This window comes from Pogoniulus pusillus, chromosome 14, assembly GCF_015220805.1.
Source record: "Pogoniulus pusillus isolate bPogPus1 chromosome 14, bPogPus1.pri, whole genome shotgun sequence".
Lineage (NCBI taxonomy): Eukaryota > Metazoa > Chordata > Aves > Piciformes > Lybiidae > Pogoniulus > Pogoniulus pusillus.
Genome location: NC_087277.1, coordinates 1,284,702 through 1,303,323, shown reverse-complemented (window position 1 = coordinate 1,303,323; position 18,622 = coordinate 1,284,702). Strand labels below are relative to the sequence as shown.

Below are 18,622 nucleotides of genomic sequence, written 5' to 3'. Positions count from 1 at the left end.
ACCCCCTGGCCACTACCCCCCGGTCCCAGCCCCCGGGCACTGCCCCTGAGCCCCACCCCCTGGCCACTACCCCCCTGGTCCCACCCCCCGGGCACTGCCCCTGAACCCCACCCCCTGGCCACTACCCCCCCGGTCCCACCCCCCGGGCACAACCCCCTGAGCCCCACCCCCTGGCCACTACCCCCCCGGTCCCACCCCCCGGGCACTACCCCTGAGCCCTACTCCCTGAGCCCTGCCCCCTCGGCCCCGCCCCCTCGGCCCCGCCCCCTGACTCCACCCCCCGGGCCCTATTTCCGCCCCTCCCGGGCGCTGCGCCGCACGGGCTTCTGGGAAGCGTAGTCCCACGTGGCGAAGTGCGGCTGCGCGCGGTGCGCGTCGCGGCCGGTACCGTGCGGAGGCCAGGCCGGGGTCGGTGCCTGCTGTGCCGCCGCCGCTGCTGCCGCCCGCTCCGCCCGGCTGCCTCTCGTCCCCCGCTGCGAGGGTCCTCTCCCCCCGCTCTGGGCCCAGCCGGCATGCCTGGGTCGAAGGAGAAGAAACGGGCCAAGAAGATGCGGAACCAGCCGGCCAGCGTCACGCTTTCCGCAGAGCCGGGGCCGTTCTTCGGCGGTGGGAGCAGAGCCTGCCCGACGCCAGGTACGGGCGGGGGATCCCCTGCGCGGGGCCGGGGAGGGTGACCGCGGAGGGAGTGTCCTCCTCGGCCTCGGGGCTGCGGCCTCGGCCCGGGTTGCCCAGGGCGGTTGTGGCGCCCAGAAGCACATCTTCGGTCACTTGGGTGACTCTGTGCTGCGCAGCCTCCCGGAGGTGTTCACGGCCGGGCTGGGTGAGGCCTTGAGCGGCCTGTTCCCGTGGGAGGCCTCCCTGCCTATAGTGGGGGGTTGGAACTGGCTGAGCTTTGAGGTCCCTTCCAACCTAACCCATTCTGTGATTCTATACTGCAGGGTTGCTGCAGGATAGTGCAAAGATTTTACTTCCCACCAGTAAAAGAACTTATTTCTTCTCGTTTCTCATGGCTTTTTCGGGTGTGAATATTAAATGTGATAGGAGGTGTTTGAGGCCAGGCTGGCTGAGGCTGTGTGCAGCCTGCTCTAGGCTAGGGTGTCCCTGGGCATGGCAGGGGGGTTGGAACTGGATGATTCTTGGGGTCCCTTCCGACGCCGACTGAGTCTAGGAGGGATGTGAAAGGCTGTATATAGTTACCAAGTAGAATCGTGGAGTGGTTTGGGTTAGAAGGGAGCTCAAAGCTCATCCAGTTCCAACCTCCTGCCACGGGCAGGGACGTCTCTCGCTAGAGCAGGTTGCTGGAGACTGCTTTGTGTTTGTTGCCTCTTTCCATCTCTGAATCCTCCAGGAGATGTTCGTGCCGAGCAGCACAAGTTTCCCAGTCAGTCATCTGGGCCTTTGTACAGAAAAGATCAGTATTTTCCAAGAGGGCAAAACAGAGGAGAGAGAGGCAGAGGAAGAGGAGGATGGCATGGAGGAAGCCAAAGTGCTGCTGAGGAGATGCCAAAGTACATAACAGGTTTGTGTGTCAGGAGCAGCGCTCGCTGACTTACACACTGCCCCTCCCTGGGTGGCCTCGCTGCTTTGCCTGCTCTGACAGTCAGTTCTCTTCATTCCAGTGTCTGCCTTTGCTCAAGCTCGAGCTGCTGAGATCAAAGCCATGCTGAAGGCAGTGACCCAGAAGTCTTCCAACTCTCTGGTTTTCCAGACCCTCCCCAGGCACATGCGGAGGCGAGCCATGAGCCACAACATCAGGCGCCTGCCCAGGCGGCTGCGGGAGATGGCCAGGAAGGAGGTACAGCTCAGCTGTCTGCTGGGCACTGCTCATGCACGCTGCAGAGCTGAGTGCCGGCATCTGCGGGCATCTGGGCTGGCAGTAGAAGCTTGATGCATTGGTAGTGAAGTCTTTTGAAGTGTTACAGTTAGCTTTAAGGGGTGCAGAGAGCTAACATCAGAGCGAAGTAGAAGTTACTGCTACACAACTTACACAGAGTGGCTCAGGGTCCTCAGAGCTTATCCCCTCCAACCTCCCCACCGTGCCCAGGGACACCTCTCAGCTAGACTCTGCTGCTTGAGGCCTCATTGAGCCTGCTCTTCAATACCCCCACCAAGGAGGCAGCCACAGACTCCCTGGGCAGCCTGGGCCAGACTCTCACCACCCTCACACTCAACAGCTTCTTCCTCAGCTCCACTCTAACCCTGCTCTGCCTCAGCTCCAAACCATTCCCCCTTGGCCTGGCTCCAGACACCCTCAGGAGCAGTCCCTCTGCAGCCATCCTGCAGGATCCCTTCAGGCCCTGGCAGGCAGCTCTTAAGTCTCCTCTGCAGGCTGCACACTCTCAGCTCCCTCAGCCTGTGCTCACAGCATAGCTGCTCCAGCCCTTGGATCGTCTCTCTGGCCTCACTCCACAGCTCTGTGTTCTCCTTATGCTGGGGACAGCAGAGCTGGAAGCAGGATTGGAGGTGAGGTCTGAGCAGAGCCAAGGGGCACAATCCTCCCTGCTGCCCACACTGCTCTGGCTGCAGCCCAGCTCACAGCTGCCTGCTGGGCTGTGTGAGGGCACTGCTGGCTCCTGGGGAGCTGCTCAGAAACTAACACCTCCAGCCTGGAGCTGTGCCTGGGGCTGACCCGATGCAGCTGTAGGCCTTGCTCGTTCTTCCTGTGTCCTTGGCTGTGTGGGTTTGTTCCTGCTGCAGCAGCTGGTCCTGTGTGGCTGTGCCTCAGCCCCTCTGTCCCCAAGCAGGCAGAGAAGGCTGTGCACCAGAAGAAGGAGCAGTCCAGGAGCAAGTGCCGCAGGGCCCGGCGGCGCCACGTCCAGCTGGTGGCAGAGTTCAATCGGAGGCAGAGGAAGAACATTTGGCTGGAAACACACATCTGGCATGCCAAGAGGTTCCATATGGTGAAGAAATGGGGGTACTGCCTGGGAAACAGCCCCACGGAGAAGTGCTACAGGGCTTGCTACAGAGCCATGACGAAGCACTGCCTCCTCCAGGTACCGCTTCATGTCTGCTTCCTTTGTTGTTTGCTGAAGTGAGACCTGCTCAGGTACCCTGAGCATTTGTGACTCTCTGAAGCAGTGCTGTGTCAGCTGCTAGCAATGCTGAGTATGGAAGGGGCATTTCCTGATTGCAGTGAAAGGTGGAGAGTAGCAGCACAGGATCAACCTTTGGAGTCTTAATGGTAGCTGTGGCTGAAATACATCTTCAGTCCTCTCAAGAGCCCAGAGACTGACAGGCAGGAGAGCTGGGCAGGGAGGAATGGAATGAAGTCCAACCAGGACAAGGGTGAAGACTTGCCTCTGGGGAAGAACAACCCCAGGGGCCAGGATGGGCTGAGGACTGACTTGCTGGAGAGCAGCTGTGGAGAAAGGGACCTGGGGGTGCTGGTGGACAGAAGGGTGCCCATGAGCCAGCAGTGTGCCCTCGTGGCCAAGAAGGCCAAGAACTTCCTGGGGTGTGTTAGAAGGGCTGTGGAGAGTAGGTCAGAGAGGTTCTCCTGCCCTCTGCTCTGCCCTGCTGAGACTACATCTAGACTGTTGTGTCTAGTTCTGGGCCTCTCAGTTCAAAATGGACCTCAAGGAACTGCTTTAGAGGGCCCAGCCCAGAGCCCCCAAGCTGCAGCAGGCAGAGAACATCTCCTGTGAGGCCAGGCTGAGGCAGCTGGGGCTGGCAGCTGGCAGCAGAGCAGCCTGAGGGCTGCCCTCAGTGTGTGCTAAAGCTGTGCAGGGCAGTGTCGGGAGGACGCAGCCAGGCTCTGCTCAGGGCTGTGCAGTGACAGCACAAGGGGCACTGGGGGCAAGCTGGGGCAGAGCAGGTGCCAGGGGAAACTTTGTTGCTGTGAGGGTGTGAGAGCCCTGGAGCAGGCTGCCCAGAGAGGCTGTGGAGTCTCCTTCCCTGGAGCCTTTCCAAGCCCACCTGGATGTGTTCCTGTGTGCCCTGCCCTGGGTGCTGCTGCCCTGGCAGGGGGCTTGGGCTGGCTGATCTCTGGAGATGCCTTCAAATCCCTGACATTCTGTGATGCTGTGATAATCTCCCTGAGCAGGAGGCTGTTGAAGGCAGGTGCTTTGTTCTGTGTCATGTTTGGTTGGTTGGCCCTCACATGAGCAGTGCCAGAGAGCTCTCCTGCAACTTGCACTTTAAGGGTAGAAGAGAAAACTCATTTTTCTTTGGCATAAATTTAGTGAATGAAGTTCCCTGCTTCAGTGTAAACTGTGAAGGACTGCCTGGTCCTTCCTTGCCAGACTCACTACCCTCACTTCAGCATTATCCTCTTGTTTCAGGACTTATCCTATTACTGCTGTCTGGAGCTGACTGGTAAAGAGAATGAGCTTCTGAAGCAGCTGAGTCGCATCTGCAGCGCGGACACAGGTACAGCTCCTGAGTTCAGGGAAGGTGACCCTGAGCAGACCAAAGCATGCCCTATCCTTTTCCTTTTTAAATACCAAACCACTCTTAATAGTGGGAACAGAGCTGCCCATGAGGTGTGGTGATGCTGGAAGTACATGCTACAGCTGGCTCCTGCTAGGACTAGACCTTTTTGTCTTTGGTTGTGAACTGCCTTAGCAGCCCAGGCTGAATTGCTTATTGCTTGTTTGAAACAAGAGGTTGCTTTGTGTTTCAACCAGTGTCATCATCTGTAGGGTTAACATTTGAAGAGCCTTGCTGTCTGTCTGGAAGATTTGAGGGTTCCCTGGATCTCTACCGAGCAGATTGCTACCCTGAGGCTATGCTTGGTCCTGTTACATTCATTTGGAAGCCCAGGGATGGGTCTGCCAACAGGCAGCTCTGGATCTGGCTGCATCCAGCTCTCAAACAGGTATTTTGTCAAACTTCTTTTTGCATTGTACATTTTTAATCCTGAAGACACCTTCTGAAGAGTGTAGAAGAGGAGGTGGTGTGGTTGCTGAGGCTGAAGGATGGGGTGGGGCCTTCCAGGGGGACTTGGGCAGCTGCAGAGGTGGGCTGAGGAGAATCCCATGAGATTCAGTAAGGCAAAGTGCAAGGTCCTGCACCTAGGTTGGGACAGTCCTAAACATCAGTCCAGGCTGGGGGCTGGGGAGAGTGAGAGTAGCCCAACAGAACAGGACTTGGGGGTGCTGGTGGGTGAGAAGCTAGCCAGGAGTCAGCAACGGGTACTGGCAGCCCAGAAGGCCTGGGCTGCATCCCAAGTAGTGTGGGCAGAGTTGGAGAGAGGGGATCCTGCCCTTCTGCTCTGCTCTGGGGAGACCTCACTTGCAGGCCTGTGTCCAGCTCTGGAGCTCTCAGCACAAGAGAGACAGATCTGCTGGAGTGGGTTCAGAGGAGGCTGTGAAAACACTGAGAGGGTTGGAGCACCTCTGCTACAAGGACAGGCTGAGGGAGCTGGGGGTGCTCAGCCTGGAGAGATCTCCAATCACATTGGGTGATTCTGTGCTCCACAACCTCCCTGGGCAACCTGTGCCAGTGTCTCACCACCCTCACTGTAAAGAAACCTTTCCTAACGTCCAGTTTCAATCTCCCCTCTGCCAGTTCTTACTCATTCCTCCTCCTCCTGTCATTACAAGACCTTGTCAATAGTCTCTCCCCAGCCCTCCTGGGCTAGAAGGCCACTATAAAGTCTCCTCAAAGCCTTATCTTTTCCAGGCTGCAGCTCTTGTAGCCTGTCCTCAGAGCAGAGCTGCACTGCTTAGCATATCCTAATCCCTAAGCCTCCTGTTTTTCTTAAGGACATACTGCAAGAGTTGAAAGCAATTTTCCAGTGCTCAGAGCCTGAAGAAATCTGTGTTCCTGACCCTGTTACACCATCAGACCAAGAAGAAAAACAAAAGGTGGTTGTTCAGAAACTTGGCAAGAGGAGAAAGGAGGATAAAGAAGGAGAGAAAGCTGTGCCAGTGAAGAAGATAATTGGTGATGGCACCAGAGACCCACTCCAGGCCTGCTCCTGGGTCTCACCAGCTACCGGCGTTCTGATCAGGTTTGTTCAGCACAGCCCTGTGAGGAGAGGCTGAGGGAGCTGGGGGTGTGCAGCCTGCAGCAGAGGAGGCTCAGGGCAGAGCTCATTGCTGTCTGCAGCTGCCTGCAGGGAGGCTGTAGCCAGGTGGGGTTGGGCTCTTCTCCCAGGCAAACAGCAACAGAACAAGGGGACACAGCCTCAAGCTGTGCCAGGGCAGGTCTAGGCTGGATGTTGTGAGGAAGTTGTTGGCCGAGAGAGTGATTGGCATTGGAATGGGCTGCCCAGGGAGGTGGTGGAGTCCCCATCCCTAGAGGTGTTTCAGAGGAGGCTGCATGAGGCACTTAGTGCCATGGGTTGGTTAATTAGAAGGTGTTAGATGTTAGGTTGGACTTGATGATCTTGGAGGTCTTTTCCAGCCTGATTAATTCTGTGAGTCACAAACTGACCTTTAATCTCTAAAGCAGCTGAAGTGTGTCTGGGCAGTGCTGGGGGTGCCTCGGTGTGCTGTGTGGCTGTGCACTGAGCTGCAGGCTTCCATTGCAGTGACAGAAGCATGGAGATCCTCCGGTACCGACTGATCGGGCCCTGGGCACACTGCGTCCTGACAGGCACCCTGAAAGCTGCTGCTCTGCAAACGGTGAGGCACTGCCAGTTCACATCTCACTGTCGTCTGGGAGGGGTTCTAGAATGTGCAGGCTTGGCTTTGCTAGGGAGAAATCACAAATTCCCAAGCCTGGCTTGTTCTAGAGCCTAACTCTGTGTTCTTGCTGGATGTCAGCCTCTTCACTGACGCTGATCTCAGCAGCAGCTTCTGTCTGGAGTAAGTCCAGAGGAGGCCACAAACATGATCCAAGGGCTGCAGCACCTCTGCTTTGAGCACAGGCTGAAGGAGCTTAAGGTTTGCAGCCTGCAGAGGAGAAGGCTTCAGGGGGACCTCAGAGCTGCCTGCCAGTGCCTGAAGGGATCCTGCAGGAAGGCTGCAGAGGGACTGCTCCTGAGGGTGTCTGGAGCCAGGCCAAGGGGGAATGGTTTGGAGCTGAGGCAGAGCAGGGTTAGAGTGGAGCTGAGGAAGAAGTTGAGTGTGAGGGTGGTGAGAGTCTGGCCCAGGCTGCCCAGGGAGTCTTCCTACCCCCACCCCCAGTTGGTGGGGGTGTTGCAGACCAGGCTCAATGAGGCCTCAAGCAGCAGAGTCTAGCTGAGAGGTGTCCCTGGGCATGGTGGGGAGGTTGGAGGAGATGAGCTCTGAGGTCCCTAAGGCATTCTGTTATGATTTCATGATTTGAAGTGGGGGTAGGAAGAAGCTAGAAGCAGTGGTGCTGTAGTGGTGTGTTTTGCTGAGCAGTTCACACTGTTTAACAAACCACAGATGATGTTTGTCCAGCAACCAACTTGTGTTTAACTACATTTGTTGTTTCTCAGGAGATGGCAAATTCAGAGACAGAACTGAATAAGTGGTGGGTAGAAAACTGCAAGGACTCTGACAAAGTATCTCTTCATCAACGTCAAAGTGCTATCTTTGAGCTTTTGGAAGGTATTTGGGCACCTGGGGGAGGAAGGGGAAGCTCTTCAGTGGTCAAAACTGGCATGCTGATAAGTTGAGTCTGGAAATGCTTGGTCAAGAGAGTGATGCTGAGTAGCACTGAGCCCCAGAAATTGGCTTGGCTTGGCAGAGAGTTGAGAAATGGCTTTTTAAAGGGAGCTTTCATCCTCTGTAGAGTCCAAAGTTCGTAGATCAGCTGCATCTTGTTTCTTGTCTTCATGAAGGTGAGGTTTCTGATGGGATATGCAGTACACACCAAGTGAAGGCAGTTACTTGTGCAGTATCTCCACAGATGGAGTGGTAGAGTCCTACCCAAACAGCAGATGTTTTACCTTGCTTTATGTAGTGCTGTTTCTAAGGACTGGCTTTGTCTGGCTGCATTGTCAAGTGTCACAAGGCTCACTTGCTAGCTCTGAGGCAGGAAAGGAGCTTTGACAGAGCTCACGCTAGAATCAAGCTGTCCAGTGGGATGCAGTTAAGCAGAGGTGAGGTAAAACTCCTAAAACCCGTTCAGAGTTTCCTCTCTCTGAGACACAACAGCAGAGGTTGGGTTTTCTTTAAGAGCTGGGCCAAGTGCAAAGGGGGAATTGAGGCTGGGAATGGAGAGAGTGACCTCACTTCCCTCTCAAGCTGTTCTTGCTGTTGACTCTTGTCCTTGGGGCGTTTGACAAGCACTGAGTTTGAAAACGCCTTCAGTTGAGCACTCTGGGTGGCTCCTCTGCTGTCACCTCCCCGCAGGGGAAGAGTGCCCAAGGCAGCAGTGCAGAGGAGCGGCAGAACCTGTGGGCTGGTTTCACAGCAATGTTGGTCTGTGTATCTTTAAAGGGCTCAGTTCACCGTCACAAGTGCCACCAGGCACGGTCCTGGGCCTCACTGTTGGAGATCCTCGAGTCAATTTGCCAAAAAAGAAGACAAAAGCCTTTCCAGACTCTGAGAAGTGCCAAGGTAAACTGGGTAAAACGCCTGCCATGTGCTCCTGGCACTGCCAAGGGCAGGAGTTGCTTTCTCTCTGCCCTTTGCTGGGGTTCTACTGATTGTCTCCCGCTGGTTCCATCCACTGGCTGACTTCAGAGCGTTTCCTTCCCCTTCCCACAAGCCCTGGCAGAACAGAAAGAGCTGGCAAGGTAGCTAGGGTTTAGAAGAGCAGCTGTGAGGGAGGGACATGCACCAAAGCTGGTCTTGTGCTCAGTGGAAGCCTCTGTCTGACCATACAGATGATCCAGGTTCGAATCCTGGCAAGGCCAACCAGGTGCTAAAAGCTCCTTTGTGAAGTGTTCCAGAGCATGGAGTGGGGGTCATGTGCAGGGCTTTGGAGGTGGTTCCAGTTAGGTGGACAGGGCACAGACTGCCTCACCTCGCAGGGGAGACACGATGGTCAGCCAGCAAGCAGGAGGAGCCAAGGGTTCCAAAGACTTCGTGGCCTTGGTGGAGTTTGCATGGTGCCAGAACAGCCTTCTTTCACTTCAGTCAGTCGAACAGCTCCTTCAGGTCCTGTCCTCTGTGTCCACACAGCTGTTCCTTGGATTTTCTCACCTCCTCCTCTTCTACCCTCTGTGTCTAGAGCAGCCTTGCTGATTGCTTTTGTTTCAGGGTCCGTTGTCATCTCCTCGGGGCTTGGGATCTTGTTGCACGTTTCACTGCCTCTCTCCACCAGTCCCACCCTTCCCCTTCTTGCTTCCTGTTGGGATTGCTGTCAGCACTGAAGTGGCACTGTGTGTGTTAGCAGATTCTCTGTGTGCTTTTAGCCTCTCTTGTTCTTCAGTAGCACTTAAAAGCTAACTGATGTTCTTAGGGGATCTCTACTGATGTAAAAATGCACAATGAGTGACTAGTTTAGGTAAGTTGACTAGTTAGGTCTGGTGGATTGGCCAGGGTGGGTGCTAGGTTGGGCTGGCTGAGCTTGGAGCTCTCTTCCAATCTGGTTGATTCTGTGATTCTCTCAGCAAACACATCTGTCCCTACCCCTTCTTGTTCATGCTAGCAAATCATCTGTGATTTCACTCTCCCAGTTCCTCCTGAAAGCACATTCTGATGGTGTTTAATCAAAGTGCTGTCCTGTCTGCAGGCTTGTGAATAAATCACTTTTCCTGCCTGCTCAGCAGGTTTTTTCCCCTTCTGGAAGTCAAGACTCCCAGTAAACTGTCAGTGCTTGCATGGCTGCAAATCACTGCAGGCCTGATCTCCACTTTGAAGTACCCTTCCAACATTTTGATATGCTTGGACTGTCTTCTGTGGGGAGAATGCAGGTGGCACTGCCTGAAAAACTGCTCAGCAAGGAGTGTGGTGGAGCTCCTAAAGAGTCACTGCTTGAGGAAAGGAGGCTCAGGACAGACCTCACTGCTCTCGACAACTACCTGAAGGGAGGCTGTAGCCAGTTGGGGTTGGTCTCTTCTGCCAGGCACCCAGGGACAGAACAAGAGGGCACAGTCTCAAGCTGTGCCAGGGGAGGTCTAGGCTGGATGTTAGGAGGACGTTGTTAACAGAGTGATTGGCATTGGAGTGGGCTGCCCAGGGAGGTGGTGGAGTGGCTGTGCCTGGAGGTGTGCCATGGGTTAGTTCATTAGGAGGGTTAGGTGCTAGGTTGGACTCGATGATCCCAGAGGTCTTTTCCAGCCTGGTTGATTCTGAGATGCACCAAAGGAGGAGGCACCATGAAAGATCAGTGAGCAGCAGTTCCTTCTGCAGACACAGCCTGAGTGCTTGCCTGCACACACGCTGCTTGCAGAGGGTTGGGTGTCTGGCACCAGCTGTCCTGCCCCCACAGCCCCTCTGCACATGTGCCTTTGGCACTGCACACCAGTGCTTGGGCTTCACCCTTTTTTTTTGTTACTTCCTCACAGAGGGAAGGAAAAGTTCCCCAGAGGAGAACTCTTAGGTGTGTTTCCTAGAACCGTTGAGATAGGCAGCTACAGAAATCACAGCAACAGCCTGCAGTGGGGCAAAGCCTTCCTCTGCCTGCCTGGCTAAGCACCAGCCACTGACAGCAGCAGCAGCCAATGTGCTGAACTCGGTGTGCTTAGTAACATAGCTCCCTGTTTCCTGTACTAGCTCTAACACCTTCCACTGCCCCCAGCAACTTACTCCTCAGTGAGTTTATTTTCCCAGCCTGTCTTAAAATGTGGACTGAAGAAAAGAAGAGAGAGGTAAGAAATAAGAGAAGACACAGCACTCAAGAGGTGGCCTGAGCAGTGCTGAGCACAGGGGCACAAGAACCTCCCTTGTCCTGCTGCCCACACTGCTCCTCAGCCAGCCCAGGATGCCATTGGCTCTGCTGCCCACCTGGGCACTGCTGCCTCATCTTCAGCTCCTCTCTCCCAGCACCCCCAGCTCCCTCTCTGCCTGGCTGCTCTCAGCCACTCTGTCCCCAGCCTGTAGTGCTGCTTGGGGTTGTTGTGGCCAAAGTGTAGATCCCTGCACTTGGCCTTGTTCAGTCTCACCCCATTGGCCTCTGCCCACCCATGCAGCCTGGCCAGGTCCCTCTGCAGGGCTCTGCTACCCTCCAACAGCTCCACAGCTGCTCCTAGCTTGGTGTCATCTGCAAACTTACCGATGCTGGACTCAATGCCCTGGTTCAGATCATCAATGAAGATGTTGAACAGGACTGTGCCCAGCACTGATCCCTGGGGCACACCACTTGGTGCCAGCTGGATGTGGCACCATTCACCACCACTCTCTGGGCCTGGCCCTCCAGCCAGTTCTTGACCCAGCACAGAGTGTATCTGTCCCAGCCAGGAGCTGCCAGCTTGTCCAGGAGCTGCTAGTGGCAGACAGTGTCAAAGGCTTTGCTGCAGTCCAGGTACAGCCTTAGATTGTCTGCTGGGTTGTACTGATGGTAGCAGGAAGGGGAGTAATTTGATACTCAGGGCACAGAAAGGGTTTGAGTTTCGTTTTGAAGGCTCTCTTCTTTTGTAGATGTTGCTAAAGTTAGGCAGCTGTACCTGGAGGGAGTGCCTGTGGACTGTGCCCACAGCTTTATCTGGGACCAGGACATCTGTAAGAGTGTCACAGACACCAAAATCTCCGAGCAGGTAAGTAAGGAGGTGGATTGCCATGGGGGATAGAGGGCTCTGGGGGTCTTTATCAATCCCTGATGTCACAGTACCCAGCTGCTGAGCTGAGGAGCTCTCTTGACAGCCTTTGTGTAATGTTCTGTCATAGCCATTGCATGATTGAGTTAAAGCTTCCCTGGGGTGCCTCTAGGTCTGAGTTAACGCTTCCCTGGGGTGTCTCTAGGTCTGAAGAGTTGGAGTTTTATGGCTAAGATGGGTTTGGAATATTTTCCCCCTCCCTCCTTGCATCACTGTGGCTCACATGCAGCAGATGAAAAAAGTTGAGGTGGCACAGACAGGCTCTGGCCACACACTCGGGCTTAGCCAGGATGATCCTCCTGGCAAAAGAAATGTGGAGATGGGAAGGAAATCAAACCCTCTGGTCCTGAGCTGCAGCACTTCATGTCCTGGGCATTCTGGGCAATACCTTTTGATTCACAGAGGGGTTTAAATGCTGTGCTACAGGTTTGAAATCTCCTCCTGTGGTGGCTTTGTTAGCAAGGGAGCAGCAATCCAGGAACTGCTGGGGTGCAAAGATGATTTAGTCACAGGAGGTGATAAACTTTCAGCACTGTTGTAATAAGGAAGAGGCAATATTTGCAAGGCAGAAAGACCTCTACACGTTGCCCTTAAGGAAAGGAGAGCTGTGCTCTTTCCAGCTGGCTGACAGGTGAAAGGAGCAGAGGGTTTACAAGACAGGACACTAGCACAGAACAGTCCCTCTGTCTGTGACAGTGTTCTTCATGCTGTCATGAGCTGTGGTTTGCCTCCTACAGCAGCAGGCTGCAGAGGGGACATGCCAAGAGGCAGCCTGCTGGGCTGTGTGCTGGAGCAGTGCAGCCTTCATGTGGTACACTGAACAGCTGCTGACTGACAAAGCTTTGATGCCAGCTTGCTGTGGGTGAAACTGGTGCCCAAATGCTCTTCCCATCTCCTTGGCTGCAGTTCAGGTTTGCTGCATGTGTTGCTGGCCTGAAAACCTCTGCTCAGGCCAGTCCTGTGCACAGAGCTAGAAAGGCTAAGTTGCAGTCCTTGCTTTTTCTGTCTTCATCTGGGCTGGACCTTCTTGCTCTGAGTTTCAGCTGCCTGCTCTCCAAGGGCAAAGAAGGGCAGACAAAGGGTGCTTAGCAGTGTTCTCTACACCCAGCTTTCAGGGCACAGTGAGGGTCAGTTCAATATGCAGCATGTTACTGTTGTGTTTTCCCCTCCCCTTTTGAAGGCTGTCTGGAAGACGGGGAGCACAGTTACTGACTTGTGGGAAATGCCTTTTCTCCTCCTCAGGATTTAAACCACATGAGAGCTGAATTACTGGTACCTGGCTCACACCTTGATTTGGGCCCTTCTGAATCCAAGATTCCCATCCTGCTGGTGCAGCAGCCAGGGAAGATGGCTGGAGAGGATCGCCTGGGCTGGGGCAGTGGCTGGGATCTCTGTCTTCCAAAGGGCTGGGGCATGGCTTTCTGGATTCCTTTTGTAAGTGCCTTCAGTTACAAGTGGCAAGGCAATAGGATCAGCTACATCATTTAGCCCACTTCAGGGCCTCTGCTTCACACTGCCTGTCCAGTTCAGGGTTATGGGATCCAGAGCCCTTGAAAAGAAGCTGCAGCACTGGCTGAGGGAGGCTTGGTGCCTTTCCATGTCTCCTGTTGGGTGTAACTGTGCCCAGGTGGCAGTCTGCAGTGAGGAGAGCAGGCTGAGGCTGCATCTGCTTGGCTTTGTGCTTCTGCAGAGCCATGCCTCTAAAGAGAAGGGATTTTGTGCCTGCTGCTCACCATTTCCACCACTCTGTCAACAAATCCGATTTGGGAGAGACCTTGAAACACAAAGATTGACTTCAGCTCAGATATTGCTCTAGTGCTGTTTGAAGCATCCTGCCTTGGGTGTTTAGGTGGCAGCTTTAAGGCCTCTGTGCAGTGCAATTGCTGCTTTTGAATGTGCAGAGAGATTAGCAACAGTGACACCTCACAATTAACATGGTTTGGGTGGTGACCTGGAGGCAGTGGTGTGACCTTCCTGGCTGTGTCCAGGATCAGAACCTCTGAAGTTCTCTGCTGATAGCTGTTGAGAATGAAATGTAGAGAGCATGACTAACAGTCTTGTTGAGCATCCAGAGCTGCAAACTCACATTTCTTCAGCTGTGGAAAGCTGCAGTGTCAGAGCCTCTGATCCTGAGGCTTCTGGAGCAGTGGGGATCCCAGCAGCACTCCAGACCTCACCTTCCTGGGGCTTGGTTTCCACCACAGGTCTATCGAGGCGTCCGAGTGGGTGGCTTGCAAGAGGCTCTGAAGCATTCTGAGTACCAGAGAACTCCTCACACTCCAAATGACTTCCCAGACTGCAGGGCAGGGATGCAGTTTGCCAAAGAGCTGGAAGCTGATCTGCTGGAGAAGTTCAAACGGTAACCATCAGCTGCAGGAAGGAGCCCAACAGCAGTGCTGCTTGAGGTGTTCCCTTCATTAGCTGCTCTTGTGTTCAGTTGGACTGGGGCCTGGTGGAGATCTTGCACTTGTGCTTCAAATCCTAGGAAAGAAAAAGGATCTGCTATATACTGAATGGGAAAGCTCTGCTAAACAGGGGGATAGGCCACAAAGCTGGCCCAAGGCTGGGCAGCTCTGCTGTGAGCACAGGCTGAGGGAGCTGGGGGTGTGGAGCCTGCAGAGGAGAAGGATCCAGGGGGACCTCAGAGCTGCTGCCAGTGCCTGAAGGTATCCTGCAGGGTGTCTGGAGCCAGGCCAAGGGGGAATGGTTTGGTGCTGAGGCAGAGCAGGGCTAGAGTGGAGCTGAGGAAGAAGTTGTTGAGTGTGAGGGTGGTGAGAGCTTGGCCCAGGCTGCCCAGGGAGGCTGTGGCTGCCTCCTTGGTGGGGGTGTTGCAGGCCATGCTGGATGAGGCCTTGATCAGCTGAGTCTAGCTGAGAGGTGTCCCTGGCCATGGTGGTGAGTTTGGAGTGGATGATCTCTGAGGTCCCTTCCAAGTGGATTCTGTTTCCAGAGGCTGCTAGCAAGGCTACAGAACACTGAAATAAGCAAAGCTTAGCAGCATCTGAGGGAGGAGGCAGAAGCCAGAGTGCCAGAGGGCATCCTGGGCGTTGAGGAGGTCAGGGAATGAGGAGGGGTGTCTCAGTGCCAGCTGCCCTGAGGTTTGCCTTCATTGCCACTGCAGCGAACACAGAACTCTGACCTGGGAGGATGGAGTAGCCTGAGGTGTCCTCTGCACCAGCTGAGGCAGGTTTCTCCTCCAGCTAGAAGGGGAAAGTAGAAGTTCAGAGGCAGATGTGGGGTCAGACACAGCAGAGAGCAGTAATGCAGCATGGTCAGAAATGGAGCAGTGTTGTCTGGAAGTGTATCTCTACAGCTCGTGTTCCATGAGAACGCAGAAGCAGTGCACATCCTGCTCTAGACACTTGGCTTTGGAGACAGAGGGCACCTCTTAGGGCAGGGGGGCAAAGCAGGCAGCCTTGGAAGTGCCAGGAGCTGAGCAAGGGCCCAGGAAGCAAATCTGCTCACTTCCTTCCTTTCTCTTTCAGACGTCCACCTGCAAAAAGGGCAAATTACGTCAAGCTGGGCACCCTGACCCCTTTCATCTGCCCTTGGGGGCAGCTGACCAAGAACTGGGAAGGAAGAATGAAAGCTTCAGGAGAAGTTGTACATCCTTCTTCCCTACACGCTGAGCACCAGGAAAGGCACAGCTTTGGTGAGCCTAAAGCAGAAGTGGTCACAGAAGCTCCCTCTGAGAGTGGTGAGTTAGAGGAGACCATGGAAGTAAGCTTGGAAGATACCCTAAAGGGAAAGGATGATACAGGAACCCAGGACGTTGTGCCAGCAAGTGACTTCATTGTCCTGAGGTGTGTGAGCTCTTCTCCCCTGATGGGGAGTTACTGCATTGGGGAAAGGAAGAGCTCAGCTTCATGGGAGGGCTGGAGCAGCTCTGCTGTGAGCACAGGCTGAGGGAGCTGGGGGTGTGTAGCCTGCAGAGGAGAAGGCTCAAGGGGGACCTCAGAGCTGCTGCCAGTGCCTGAAGGGATCCTGCAGGAAGGCTGCAGAGGGACTGGTCCTGAGGCTGTCTGAGACAGGCCAACCTGCTCTAGTGGGAGGTGTCCCTGCATATGGCAGGGGTTTGGAGCTGAGGCAGAGCAGGGCTAGACTTTAACCAAAGAAGTTCTTTGGTCTGAGGGTGCTGAGAGTCTGGCCCAGGCTGCCCAGAGAGGCTGTGGCTGCCTCCTTGGTGGGGAGTGAATCAGGAAACCTGTGGCCAGCAGGGCTAGGGAGGTTCTCCTGCCCCTCTGCCCTGCTGAGACCACACCTGCAACACTGGGTCCAGTTTGGGACTCCCCAGTTCAAGAGAGGCAGGGACCTGCTGGAGGGAGCACAACAGAGAGCCACGAGGATGACAGGGGGGACCTGAGCATCTGTGCTGTGAGGAAAGGCTGAGAGCCCTGAGGCTGTTTGCTCTGGAGAGGAGAAGGCTGAGAGGGCTCTGAGCAATGTCTGTAACCAGCTGAGGGGTGGGGGTCAGGATGAAGGTGTTGGTCTCTTGCTGGTGGTGCCCAGTGACAGGACAGGGAGCAGTGGGTACAAGCTGGGACCCAGGAGCTTCCAGCTCAGCATGAGGAGACACTTCTGGATGGTGAGGGTGGCAGAGCCCTGGAGCAGGCTGCCCAGAGAGGCAGTGGAGTCTCCTGCTCTGGAGCCTTTCCCAACTCTCCTGGATGTGTTCCTGTGTGCCCTGCCCTGGGTGCTGCTGCTCTGGCAGGGGGCTTGGACTGGCTGATCTCTGGAGGTCCCTTCCAATCTCTGCCATTCTGTGATCATATCATAGAATTAACCTGGTTGGAAGAGGCCTCCAAGCTCGTCTAGTCCAAGCACCCAGCCTTATGCAGTCAAGCAGACCATGGCTCTGCGTGCCCCACCCAGAGCCACAAGTGGTGTAGACACCCACCTGGAAGGTTACGGAACGTCCCAGAAGGGTTTTGAGTTGTGCTCCTGCAAAGCTGTGGGGTGCTGGATCTCTGTGGCACTGCTGGCTCCTGACCAGGCTGGCTGTGTGCTGTTGTCTGCTGTTCACAGGAGTGAGAAGCTGCTGCAGCAGCTGGCAGCCTGGTGCTACCCCACTGTGGGCAAGGACCGGCGCCCCCGCCTTGTTTCCCGCTTGGGGCAGAAGCAGATGACTGAAGAGGTCTTTTTGCCCATCCTGAGGAGCTACCCGAGGGCCCTGGTCTGGGTCAAGTTGTCTCTCTTGAGAAAGGGCAATCCTGAGTTGCATGCCATGATTTGCATCCCGACAGAAGATGACCTGCTGCAGCTGGGCAGGGACAGGCTCTACTGCGGTCCTCAGGAGCCCAGACATCAGGACACCTTCAAGCACAGGATACAGAAGCTGAGAGAGGAGAAGAAGACGACCACAAAGGCTCCAGAAGATGAACCTGCAAGCAGCATTCCAGATAACACAACTGACAAGCAGGAAGACCTCATTCTTGGTCTGTGGTCAGATGCTCTCCCAGACGTCACTTCCCACTGCTCCAGAGCTCTGCTGGGCTATGTGACTCGAGGGGATTTCTCGCTGGCTGCTGGCTGTGGACAGGCTCTAGGCTTTGTGAGCCTGACAGGCCTGCTCTGGATGCTGCACAGGCAGCCAGCAGCCAGCAAAGGGCTGGTTTTGGTAAGAACTCCAGCATCTCTGCAGTACCGGTTTGCCAGGCTTACTATTGAGGTGTAAGGATCACTGCAAGGCAGCAGGGTGCCCAAAAGGTAACCACAGGATGCCTGGTTTGTCCTCTGTGGCCTTTCTGATATGCCTCAAAGTGGAGGTGGCTGTGAGCCCCAGCAATGCCTTGAGAGTGATAAAACACTGGCAAAGCTCTGTGGTGTAGTTAATGAAGATGATTAATGCTCAACCAGAGCAAATATCGCTTCTGCTGTCTATGTCACACGGGAGGTTGGGTTGGAAGGGACCTTAAAGATCAGCTAGTTCCAATCTAGATAACTTCCACTAGACCTGCTTGCTCAGGGCCTCATTCAGCCTGGCCTTGAACCTCTCCCTGGAGCATCCTATCTTGGGCATCCCTTCCCTGAAGCATCCTTTTGTATAGTTGATTGGGCAGGGCTGAGTGCTAGGTTGGACTGGGTGAGCTTGGAGCTCTCTTCCAACCTGCTTGGTTCTTTGACTCTACTTTGGGCATCCTGTATAAGCCTACCCAGGTGTTTGGCTCCTCCTCTCAACCTCCATTCCTCACTTTTGGTAAAAAGTGAAAACCCCCAGAGCCCACTGCTGCTGCTGTGTCCATTGTCAGTCGTCCTCTGTGTCTCTGAAGAAGGTTACTGTTAGTAATTCCCCCTCAGAGCAGTGGCTGCTGTGCCAAGACACTGGAGGTCATCATTTCCCTGTTAGAAATCCTGTGCTCAACTGGATTGTGACTTTCCAGAGCCCTTTCACACTTAGCTGCCAGTGGTCTTCTCCAAGGTTATGTAGCAAGTGGCTTCTCCCAGCTCATACAGTCACAGAATAGGCTGGTTTGGAAGGCACCTCCAAAGCTCATCCAGTCCAAGCCCCTCTGCACTCAGCAGGGACATCCTCCACTAGATCAGGTTGCTCAGAGCCTTGTCCAGCCTCACCTTGAATGTCTCCCAGCACGGGGCCTCAGCCACCTCCCTGGGCATCCAGTTCCAACCTGCTGCCGTAGGGCAGGGACACCTCCCATAGAAGAGGTCGCTCAGGCATTGGTGGCACTGGAGCTGTGAGGTCCTGAAGGACTCCAGCATCGTTCCCCTTTGGTGCAATCCTCATCCCAGCAGGATCCCGGGCAGCAGCTGCTGGAGAGCCGGCAGATGGCCCCAGAGGAAAGAGCTTGCTGCTGGCATTCCCAGGCTCCTCAGCTTGTGAGCAAGTGCAGCCTGCAGGGCTGCCTGGGCCAGCAGCCCCTGCAGCACCGCAGCCTGGCTGCTGCCATCAGCTTCTCTCCTGGTTATAATCCTGGATTTTGTGAGCCTTCTGGAGTGTGAACCTGATTGAAAGGGTCCTGGGATCAGCATTTCCAGAGCTGTGCTGCAGGGAATCACAGAATCAGTCAGGGTTGGAAGGGACCACAAAGATCAGCCAGCTCCAAC

At 55.0% G+C, this 18,622-nt stretch overlaps 1 protein-coding gene across 2 annotated transcripts; it reads left to right on the top strand.

Annotated features, from left to right (window-relative positions):
• The first annotated feature begins 450 nt into the window (after positions 1–450).
• On the top strand, positions 451–17,422 carry POP1 (POP1 homolog, ribonuclease P/MRP subunit). 2 transcript variants are annotated; one of them, XM_064154038.1, is made up of 15 exons: positions 451–633; positions 1,349–1,519; positions 1,620–1,795; positions 2,745–2,993; positions 4,281–4,368; positions 4,641–4,816; positions 5,706–5,953; positions 6,476–6,569; positions 7,352–7,463; positions 8,298–8,417; positions 11,385–11,500; positions 12,803–12,994; positions 13,765–13,919; positions 15,046–15,363; positions 16,586–17,422. In XM_064154038.1, the coding sequence occupies exons 1-15, from the start codon at positions 513–515 to the stop codon at positions 17,232–17,234; spliced, it is 2,985 nt and encodes a 994-aa protein (XP_064010108.1). In that variant the 5' UTR covers positions 451–512; the 3' UTR covers positions 17,235–17,422. The 2 variants fall into 2 exon arrangements, with proteins under 2 accessions (XP_064010108.1, XP_064010107.1); XM_064154037.1 differs by lacking the exon at positions 451–633 and having other exon boundaries at positions 1,351–1,519; positions 2,742–2,993.
• Positions 17,423–18,622: the final 1,200 nt, after the last annotated feature.

Excerpts from the sequence above, each read along its gene's own strand:
- POP1 (XM_064154038.1), top strand. The coding sequence starts at position 513 with ATGCCTGGGTCGAAGGAGAAGAAACGGGCCAAGAAGATGCGGAACCAG. Across the intron at positions 6,570-7,351 it reads AAGCTGCTGCTCTGCAAACG|GAGATGGCAAATTCAGAGAC; the intron begins GTGAGGCACTGC and ends GTTGTTTCTCAG. Across the intron at positions 15,364-16,585 it reads AGTGACTTCATTGTCCTGAG|GAGTGAGAAGCTGCTGCAGC; the intron begins GTGTGTGAGCTC and ends TGCTGTTCACAG.